This window comes from Corvus brachyrhynchos, unplaced genomic scaffold (assembly GCF_000691975.1).
Source record: "Corvus brachyrhynchos isolate BGI_N302 unplaced genomic scaffold, ASM69197v1 scaffold255, whole genome shotgun sequence".
Classification (NCBI taxonomy): domain Eukaryota; kingdom Metazoa; phylum Chordata; class Aves; order Passeriformes; family Corvidae; genus Corvus; species Corvus brachyrhynchos.
This window is the reverse complement of record NW_008238358.1, coordinates 8,334,944-8,346,287: the sequence shown is the minus strand read 5'-3', so window position 1 is coordinate 8,346,287 and position 11,344 is coordinate 8,334,944. Positions and strand designations below refer to the sequence as shown.

General features: G+C 36.0%; 1 protein-coding gene and 1 long non-coding RNA gene across 9 annotated transcripts in view; one reads left to right on the top strand and one right to left on the bottom strand.

Annotated features, from left to right (window-relative positions):
• Positions 1-11,344, top strand: part of LOC108447031 — a 96,933-nt gene that overhangs the window by 25,615 nt on the left and 59,974 nt on the right. The gene's annotated exons all lie outside the window — the stretch shown is intronic.
• LOC103616591 (sodium channel protein type 2 subunit alpha) overlaps positions 1,784-11,344 on the bottom strand; it is a 69,484-nt gene continuing 59,923 nt past the window's right edge. For all 6 annotated transcript variants that reach the window (XM_017735645.1, XM_008634791.2, XM_017735646.1 and 3 more), the window contains 5 exons: positions 10,122-10,175; positions 9,181-9,318; positions 6,456-6,560; positions 5,780-6,050; positions 1,784-5,408 (listed from right to left, as the gene is read on the bottom strand). In XM_017735645.1, the coding sequence (XP_017591134.1) occupies positions 4,225-5,408; positions 5,780-6,050; positions 6,456-6,560; positions 9,181-9,318; positions 10,122-10,175 (1,752 nt within the window). In that variant the 3' untranslated portion in view covers positions 1,784-4,224. The remainder of the gene's footprint in view (positions 5,409-5,779; positions 6,051-6,455; positions 6,561-9,180; positions 9,319-10,121; positions 10,176-11,344) is intronic.

The following is an 11,344-nucleotide window of genomic DNA, read 5'->3' as shown; positions in this document are numbered from 1 at the left end:
AAATACGGACAAACCCAGGACCTATTTAAGGCCTCTTCATGAAAACAAGCGAATGAACAATATCCTACCTATTCCCCCTGCTCTCTCTCCCTTTTTCATTTTTACAAGTGATTTTGTTTGATGGATGCAGGACAAGTCTTGTCCTTAGAAATGAAACAGAGTTTTATTACAAGGTTGAGCCAGGCCAGGATTTGAAAAATTCCAGAAATGTTCCCCTTTTATGTTCCTGTACAGGTTTGGGGCTTAGTTGGGGCTTTTTTGGAGGGTGGAGAGGGGAGCTGGATGTTGATGACACCTTCACAAAGTAAAATACGCCTACATTCCTGGGTTAGTAAGAGAGAATAAACAAAGCATTTCTGAGGCAATTTTAAGGGAGCTTTTCTTATTAATTCTTCCTTCTCTGTGAGCTGGGACAGTAAGAGAGTGCAGTATCCTACTGTTCTAGGAATTTTGCTTAATGCTTTGCACAATATTAGCTGAAACAACTATCACACTAAAACATGGATTTATTTTATACCTTCAGGTTAAGGAGAAGGTCTGCAAGTCAACTGTGTCTTCCATAAGCTTTTTACCTTCAAGGTATACTGGAAACATTTCAAAGAAATATAAATTTACAAATTTACAAATTTATTCAAATATATACACTTGAAATCCAAAAATATACTACATTTTTTGTAAAGGACTAAAATGTTGCATTTGAGATACTAAAAATGGAGTGACTTCAGTTAGATTATTGATTCAATAGTCATAACTTCAAAAATAATAGAAATTTCATAGGGTAAAATGATTTTATAAATGACCTTACATACTTCTGTACACTACCAAATTTGTAGAAAAATTATCACAAATATTTTGTGCTTATTCCACATAGAATTTTTAAGTTAACTACACACTCAACCAGCACTGACTCAACTTTATTCTTTAAACAGTAATTTAAGAGCATGACCAATATTTTTCAAAAGTACTTACATAATTAGATTAATATGTAATTATTGTTAGTAATTAACATATTAAAACCCTAGCTTTCTGGATTGAAAAAACATATTAATTCAAATCAGGTCTAGCTACTAAAACCATTGTCCTTCAAAGCACAGCCTAGTTCAGGGTTTTTTCCTGTTAGCTATATTGGCCCAATTATACAGCAGCTACACTTCACAAAAGAAATGAGAACAAAAAAAAATAAAAAAAAGCATTAATTACCCCATGCCCAGGTCCAGTGCACACCCCGTGTCCCTCACCCTGCCACCTGCATGCAGCAACCACCTGCCAGGGACCAGGCCTGAGCCTCTACAAAGGCATCAGCTGCCTGACATGGCCACTAAAACCTCTAACACCTCTTGTTCCCTCTCTAGGCAAGCATGGATTTTTTCAGAGGGAAAGGGATTAAAGCAACTCTGTTATGCTCGCATGGAGTTATTTTGGCGACAGATCCCAGGTCACCTACGCCAGGGTGAGCAGTGAGCAGCTGTGGAGCCATCCTGCATTGGACTTGCCCAATAAAGAGTATCACTGGAGCTCTTCCTGGGCAACTCAAAAATTTGACAAAAAGACACATAGTTGAATGGGGTTTTTTTCTGAATTCTAGAAAAACTCCTCTGGTCAGGAAAACATCAGCATTTCATTTCATCTAGATGGTGACAAGTTGATACTGATCTTAAGTCATGATGCAACGTGATCTAGATGTCTAAATCACCTCACTGCTGAAGTGGCTCCCCCTAATTTTACCAACCATTACTTGTTAATCTTTATAAACTTCATAAAATAAAAGACGAAGACTAAAATATTTACATAAAAAGGTTATCTTTATTCTTTTGGGTTGTTCGCAATGTAGTTAGTTAGTTTTGGTAAAACAACTTCCTGCATGCAGTTTATCAGTACACTATGAGGCAATAATTTCTATAAAAGCAGGAGCCCAACTATATTCTAGTTCTTTTGTAAGAAATGCAAAATGTTTCACTGCCCATTGCACAAGTTCACTATTCATCCTCATGAAGGAAGATTTTTGAGGAACAAATTATATTTAAAGTGTTTCGACTGCAATGTGTACCAATAAGCAAAGTGGACAGTGTGAGACTATCTCTGGGGAAAAAGCAATGTTCCTATGACTAAGATTACCCTGAAAATCAACAGACAGGATTTTAACTAAAAAAAAAAAAAAAAAAGCCTTCTATCTTGTTTCACATAAAAAGACCTACCTATGGATCAGAAAAAAAAAATGGTACTGTCCATTTGTTTTTAAATTATTCCTTATTAAAAGCTGTTTAAAGTAATTAGCAGAAGTTTTCAATTACATTTTGTATCCTGGGTTTCCAAACCATAAAGTGTCAAAGACAGACGGCAATAAAAATTAATAGCAACAGGAAAATAAGTGTAATTTCTTATAGTAAGTATGAAATGTTACAAAATAAAACTATTTTAAAAATAAAAAGAATAGACATATAATTTTTTTTTAGCCCCATATTTTAAGCCATCTATTTGTCCTGTATAGTCCAATAACTTACTGTGTATTTGCTGATTACAACACTCAAACAAAATAAAATCTTTAATAGCAGCAAACTATTGCTTACTGGTAGGAGGAATGATGGTCTTGTCAAACAGTTTTTTTCTTTTTACCACTCACATCTCTTCCCATGTTAAACTTTAATAGCTGTAGGATAATAGCAGCAAGCATGCATCAGTTAGAGCTTCCAATTATTTGGAGTACCACAGAATATACTAAAATATCTATTGAAATGTTGTAAGCTAACTTGCTAGGGTACACATTTGACACATATACGGTAATTAGGTCATTGTCTCTTTGTTCAAAAAGGTACCACTGTGTAAAACAACTGATTAAATAACAGAGGGTATTTTACTTACATATATAGTGTCAGCCTGAATGTGAAAAAAGTCATATAAACCCCAGTGCAGGACAAAGCTGATTGGAGTACATCTTTTTGGTCATCTCAGCTCTCTACGGAAGGTTACGTTACAGTGGAAGCCTGACTAAAGTGCCATGGGGGTGTCAAAATCACCTCTCTGAAGTACATATTTTTTGTTTCTGGCATGATCCATCCTTCCTAAGCAGGGAAATTTAAATCTGACGTATACATTAAGGTAGTATTTGTACCCAAAGGTAATCTGCTATCAACTTATACTCATAGCTTTGATTATTTTCCTAAGTGGGATACACTCATGAGAAATAAGAAGTGTAACAACAGACTTTGGAATAAAGTATGGAAGCTACTCACAATATTACAGGGTCAAAACATACCACTTTAAAAAAAAAAAAATAATAATTTCCCATAGGCAGAATTTGGCATTTGTAGCTTTTCTGTGTAAAGAATTGTTGGAATGTTTCAGGAATTATGAGATATCTTGTATTCTAAAAGTAATTTTTTTTATAGCTTCACAATTTTCAGAACAGGAGCTCTGTGTAGCATCATTTATTTAAACCACTGTACCTGAAATGGACAGTACAATAAATTAAGAAGTAGTAAAAGACATTAAAAATAAATATATTAAACTTAAAAGCCTAAGCTACCAATCTCTGTTCTGTGACAATTATTCCCTTGTTTGATTTACTGATAAATTCTCTATCTGGACTCTGTTGGTTTTTTTATAGTTTGCTCCTACTTTGATCTAGATCCAGAGGTTCGATAATCTGGAATCTTGGTTTTTTTGCATTTAGAAGAGGCTTGAAGAGAACTATGTTCATAAAATGATGCCATAATTATGTATTCCTGACATTTGTGTTCCTCTGCACATAAGAGTATTATCTAGTATTTAATGTTTATCTGAATAAAGAGTATTTAGATTTTTTCTCTCAGCACAGCAGAATTAATAAAGCAGTATGTCATTAAAGCAAATAAGATCATGAACAAGAACAGACACACAAGGAACACAGGAGATGAAATGTACACAGTGGATACACTTATTCCACAAAAATACAGGCTTATTAGGACCCATTAAGGGTTCCTATAGTCCAAGCAGAAATTTTCTGTCTCCTCTCAATTAGTAACAGCTGATAATCAAAACTATTGTTCTGCAAGTTTTTTTTTCCCTGTTACAGATCAAGAGTTTACTAGTGAAGGACCATTGTCTTGGACAGGCAGTCCAAGACTGCAGCAGTGGGTAAACAGGTAAAAACTTATAATTTTGGCAAAATCCTCCAGTAAGAGTACTATTGAAAAAAACATCATCTTTTCAAGCCTGCGAACATTCATCATGGATAACCTGTGCCTTTTACTTTTTGTTTCCTCTTCTGTCTTTTCCTTTGTCTTCCTTTTCTGATTTGTCATCTTCATATTTCTCTTTTTCTGGTTTTGTTACACTATCATAAGAAGGTGGAGCTGTGGTGGACACAGACATATCCATTTTCTCTGGAGGTGAGTTTTCACTTAGCTTAACAACAATCATATCTTTTTTCATAAGCGGATCACCCCCATCTTTCTGGTACATAAATGAAAGCTTCTTTACTGACTGTCTTAAAAGGTGACGTCTGTAAGCACGCTGAATGATGACAGCAGACACCTCCTCCTGTTTTCGTTTCAATGTGGTTGTAATTGGTTCATAGGAGACTTTAGAAGGATTGGCTGCCATAAACCGATCTTCCATCTGTATTCTGAGGGCGTCCATCTCCCCACTTTCCCCCAATACACGCTTTGTGAAAGCAAACAAGATGTCAAGGCAGTGAATTCTGTCACCGCTTACCACAGGCAGATCCATTGCAATAAGATGAATTGTGTTTGGTTTTGGTATATTAAGAGGAGGATCTAGAGAAGCTGCAAAATCAGACAGTTTGCTATATTCTATGAATTGTGTTGCATCGGGATCATATTTTTCCCAAACCTCATAGAACATCTCAAAGTCATCCTCGCCCAAGGGTTCAGCACTTTCTTCAGTAGCAACACTGAAGTTCTCCAAAATCACAGCGATGTACATGTTCACCACTACCAGAAAGGATATGATAATGTAGCTGACAAAGAAGAAAATCCCAACAGAAGGGTTGCCACAGTCACCTTTCACAGAACTCCCTGGATGATCTTTATGGGGGTCACAGTCTGGCACCCCACTGTTAAGAATTGGGGCGAGCAAACCATCCCAGCCCGCGGATGTGGTGATCTGAAACAGGCAGATCATGCTGTTGCCAAACGTTTCAAAGTTGAACATGTCATCAATCCCACCTTCCTTCTTGACATAGGCAAAGTTGGACATGCCAAATATGGCATAGATGAACATGACCAGGAAGAGCAGCAGCCCAATGTTGAACAAAGCAGGAAGAGACATCATCAGAGCAAAAAGCAGAGTGCGGATTCCCTTAGCGCCCTTAATGAGGCGCAGGATTCGACCGATTCTGGCAAGTCGCACGACTCTGAACAAAGTGGGTGACACGAAGTACTTTTCAATCACCTCAGCTAGAAACATACCTGTGAAACATAAAAATAAACTAAGAGAGTAACTTTTTAACACAGATTACATTTTCCACAAAAAAGTACAAGAAACCCCCCCAACTCTAGTGGTAGAACTAGTGGAAAATATAACTGGAGGTAAATTTTATCTGCTACAGATAATTTTAGAATTTTTTCCCAGCACTTTTAGAAAATAAGCCCAAACCTAGAAGTATTAAAACTGATATAGAATTATTAAGAAAGTTAGTACTCTCCAGGACGCACTTAATTTCCTAAATAATCAAGAGAAATTAAAATTAAGTAACCCCTCTAATTTGCACAACTTGACAGAGATAAAGCATTAAATGCACATATAACTATGTTTCATTTTGAATATAGGAATTTCTTACCTATTATTGAAAGAATAACAACCACAAAATCAAAAATATTCCAGCCAATGGTGAAGTAATAATAACGGAGTGAAAATATTTTGAAGACACATTCACAAGTGAAAAGGACAACAAAGACCAAGTTAATCCAGTATAAAATATTTTGCATCAGTTCAGTCTGGTCATCTGTTTCTATCATCATTGTGACCATGTTAAGACAGATTAGAACCATAACAGTGATGTCAAATAGTTGCCGTGTTACAATATCAAACACCAGACCTTGCAATTTGTTCTGAGGGGAGAAAAAAAGAAAAGGTGATAGTATTTGTATGCAATGAACATCCATTTCCTCCCTCCCATTTCATTTTTCCTTTCCCAAAGTATACAACCAAGCAAAAGGCTGAAAAATCTAAGAAAACCATTGTCCAGTAACTTATATGCCAGTTCAAAGTTTTCCCCTCAAAACCCAACAAGCCTATGTTTCTTCACATTCTTTGATTCTCTGCTTCCTCAGGCGTAACAAATATGAGAGATTTTTCCTGCAGAACAGATACATGTACATTTCAGTTCAGAATGAAGGGATAACTTGAATTAGGCCAAAACCATTTTAGAGTTAAAGGAGAAATTTTATTGTAATTAATGTACTACTGTGATTTTTCCCCAAATACAGATGATATAAGAATAGTAAAATTCTTACCACTGGTCGAGGTATAGGTTTTTGTGGTTTCTTGGATCCCAGCTTCTTCATTGCATTGTAGTATTTCTTTTGTTCCTCTGTCATGAAAATGTCTTGACCTCCAAGGTAAATTAATAAAAGAAACCCCAAATCTCATTACAGCCAAGGCTTTACATCCATTAATTCACAGCATCGCAGAACATGGTTTTAATGAACCCCTTATTCATCCTTATACATTGTTACCAAAACATAATAATTATTTCAAAGATTGTTAAAATATCTGATGAATCTTGACGGAAAAATGAAATAAATTAAGGAACAAAGAAAATCCCCAGAACTTCTATCTATGTCTTATTAAAAAAAAATAACATACCTGATTAATTCAGTTAAATAAATACAAAAAAACCCCCAACTTGTAAAATATACATTTCATAGACACTTATAAATCTAGCATCATAAACTCCACATTGCAAATCAATCTACCAGAAATAAAAAATCTTCAAAGGTACAAAGATACACTGTGAGGAGATATGCCTTCAGGTAAAACATACAAGGAGAAAGAAATTACTGATTTTGCTTCTCAGAATGTACATTTTATCATTTCAGTATAAGTATCTCAGTTCAGATGATAATACTTCCACAGTGTTTAAGAGGCTTCATCATCCCCCTACATTGTAGCAAGATCATCAGAAGCATGGGTTTAGTCTGGAGTTTCTTGTCTGAATGAAAGGATATCTAGACTGGTATGTATAATACACACATGGAAACACTTACCAGAAATACAATTTATATAGACAAGTAACTTGTTTTTCTTCCTCTCATGCATTTTTTTGTAATTACATTCCAGGTATGTATGATATCAAAGCAGTGGCATTTGGAAATGAACTTCAGAGTCAGGGGTGATTCTGTGACTTTGTCTCACTGAATTTGTTAAATGTAGTGTCAATCTTATAGACAAAGCAATGATAAGTCTGAATGAAGAGGTGTTTGATTCTTTTAGCTATGGTTATATGTTAGAAGTCAAAAGACACCATCTTTAACAAGTTCTCCTCATAAATCAAATATTCAAGTAAATTTTACTTCTTGGAGAGTAAAAGTTTTGGAAGAAAAACAAGAAGTTGATTTGATAATTACGGTGGACATGCGCTGTGACTGTTAAAAGCTTTCACCCAGTGGGAAATAAATAATTTAAAAAAAACGCTGCAAAGAAAGTGGGATTGATTTGGGGATTTTCTCCTACTGTCTCACTGATGCAATGGCTATCATGAGTGAACAAGCCATCCTTGCCTCAGCATGCTGTCCACAGGGAGAATAGAGGTCTCAAGGCAAGATACCCCTAAGGACTAGTTAGGAAATTGACAGTAGAACATTGCCTTCCTCATGGAACTAATGTAATGAAAGTAGGATGCACACAGGAACTACAGAAAAGCACAGTTTAACTACACAGAGACAATATATTTCAACGTGAGGTCCTTTACCATTCATATCCCAACATGCCCCAATGTCAGCGATATGAAGAAAGAACAAAGACAAGAATAATACTGCTGGGTAGCCATGAACTGTGTGATCTGTCCATTTCTACAAACACAGGTGTACCTATAAATTCAAAAGACAGACAACTAATGCTGGCTAACTTGCTACATGAAACTAAAGAATACCATATAGATAGAATTTTCCCCAGCCTAATCGTATGTCCAGCATTTTACTTTCTTGGTGACTTAAAACAGCTCCAAATGTACAAGGGGTATATAGCACCCTGCCAGAAAAAGCCTTTTAGCAGGAACCCTTATCTGTCTTCTGAGTCAAGATGATTCCAGTAGACAGTGTCTGCCAAGTGAACTCAATAAAATTTAAAATTACCTCATTACTGAGTAAGGCCACCTTGTTACACGTCGACTGCCAAAAATGCCAATAATATGTATATAACCTTAGCTTTGCTCCCCAAGGATGAGAAACGGAACCACCTTCCTGCTAAGTACTGGATGCCTCTGAAGTTTACTCCAAGGAAGGTGCAAATATCTTGAAGGACGAAGATGCCACCATTTATGGTTTAAATAGCAAGTACAATTTAATTTGCCATCATGGTCTGCATTTTCACCTATTTAAACATTCCTAGAGTTCTTGGCACAATCCTGTGTTCCTGTGTTCATTTAAATAATAGAAACAGCTAAAGCTTCAAAGAAAACCTATGTATTTTCAAATGTCACCCATTTTCTTTTTCTTGCAAATTCACTAACTCAAGACAGTTTCCCAACCCTCTCTAATCTTACAATCCAGATCAGTATTTTCAGTATTCAACTAGTCTGTATTAGTCTCTGTAATGAAGGCCTTCACAATACTGCTAAATGTTATCTCCTTATCAATTTTGAAATTTATAGTTTTGCATATTCTCTTCTTTCCTGACTTTTATTTGTTTAAGTCATCTGTACTTTCACACAGCTTGGTCACAGCACTGTAAGGATAAGAACAACAAAGACAGAACTTTCTGATGGACAACCTATCATTGGGCTGTACAGGGATGTGGAGAACACTCAGACACTCAGCCTAAGTTTAAATTACTTCAAATGCCTTAAAAAGAAAAGACTGTTATTTCATTATTTTGAATAAACAAAAATCTTAAAACCTGATTTCTTTTTTTCTTTCTATTACTATGAGAAATTTCAGACACTCTTATTTATCCTTGCATACATTTGCTGAATGCTCAATGACAATGTAGTATTGTGAAAACGAAACATGTGGTACTTATCTTCTTTTTTTGTTGGTTGAAGTTATCTATGATGACACCAATGAATAAGTTTAGGGTGAAAAACGATCCAAAGACGATAAAGGCAACAAAGTACAGGTACATGTACAGGTTGTCTTCATACTTGGGTTGTTTCTCTGCCTATGTAACACAGAAAAACAGTAAAGCACCACAAATAACAGTTAAGACAAATCAAAGATTCCCAAGAAGGAAGAGAAGTTGCATTCAGATGGACAGGGCGTAAACCCAACTGTACAAGGGGGTAAAGCCAACTCTTCTGGAACATACACTACACTTGTCTTATGTCTGAACTTGAAAATCTATCTAATAGACAGACCTGCCATTCCTCCCCCTCTCAGTCTGTTCTCTTTGATGACACTTGACATTTCTTGTAGGTCCTACAAAATTTGACATAAATGATCAAATATCAAAAGCAATTCAGTTCCTATAGACTATATGCAAATCAGGAACTGACTGAGGAGAGATGCAAACAAATATCAACATTAAAAGAAAAATAGGCAAAATTTAGCAAATTTGTTTTTTGAGATCATCAGAGTCTGCAGCTCTGGATTAGCTATTGCAGTGATGCCTCTTGACTATTTGGGTCATTTTTGAAGACACAGGAAAAACTTATTTCCTGATCTGTACAATCTCAGATACAAATTAATAGAAAAACAGATCTCATTAGTTTGGATTTTTACAGAAGAATTGTTAAATTAGTAATAATTTCTGTAGCTCTACAGCATTAATTTTTTTTTAACCTGTTAAAAGTATAAGCACTCTGTGGGCATAGATTTATATAAAAAAATCTTCAGGGCTTTACATTTTAATGTTTTATATTTTACTTCATTTCAACTGCCATTCAAGAAGCATTATATCAATCATTCATTTGTTTTCTTTCAGTAAATTTCATTTTTACTCAGTAGATTTTATATTGCACTCACTTCTGTAGAATCAACCGCAGCGTACATAATGTCCGTCCATCCTTTAAATGTTGCCTAAAAACAAAACTTGTTAATATTTTCTATCAAAGCTCCAGTTCTGAGAACATTCTAAATAAAACAGTGTCTTCTGCAATGTATTTGTATTCATAAAAATAAAGAGAATATTAAAAGTCTGGTGAGTTACAAGTGAAGCATTCACAGGAAGTTCATTACTGTGGAATATTTCCCCCTAATTATTAAAACACTGAATAAATTCTAATCTTCATGGAAATTCATATGAACTCTCTGCAAGATGAGTTGCAATCAATATCACCATACCAGAGAGAAGCAATTTATCTCCCAGGGAAATGGGATGTACTGGTTGTCATCTGTAAAGCACTACCTTAACAGGAAAGGTACTGTGCTATTTGGCATCCCAGTAAAGCCAAGTCCCTGATGTCAGGATACAGGGAACCTACATGATCAGCTGGTCCACCTGCACAGGGATGGCATGGGTCACTCCACTGGAAGCTCCAAGAAGAGACTGAGTGAAGCTGCCCAAGCACTCAGTAGCTCATCCATCCTTCTAGTGTGTGCCACGGCGTCCACGGGGGCCCTGGTGGGTCATGGACCACGTGCAGCTCTGTGCACATTCCAGAGCCAGCACCCAGCCAGGATCCACTGCTTCTCCTCCAGGACCTGCCCTGCACATCCCAGCTCTCCAGCTCCCCTGTAATTCCATTATTTGATGGAACCATTCTGAACTGCACTCTGCTACAAGTGCAGCACATGCTGCTGACACCAGCTCTTCCCAAACACTGCTTGGTTTTCCTCAAGGTATTATAATAAGGCTTTCAGTTCTAACTTTCTAACTATCAAAAAACTGAAGGACTTCTCCAGGAAAAAAAAATAGACACCCTGTATCGGCATTGTTCAGACAGAATAGGGAAATAGTCCTAGAAGAAACTCCTAAAGGTAAGTAGTCCCAAGAAATCTTAAGAAAATATTAGAATCATAGAATGGTTTGGCTTGGAAGCGACCTTTAGAAATTATCTAGTTTAAACCCTCTGCTATGGGCAGGGACATCTTTCACTACATCAAAAACATCCAATGATGGGCCATCCACATTCTCTGGGCAACCTGAATGTCTCAATGCATTATTATTAAAAAAATAAATAAATCTTCTTTATATCCAATATAAATCTACCTTCTTTCAGTTAAAAAACATTGCTATTTGTCTTTTC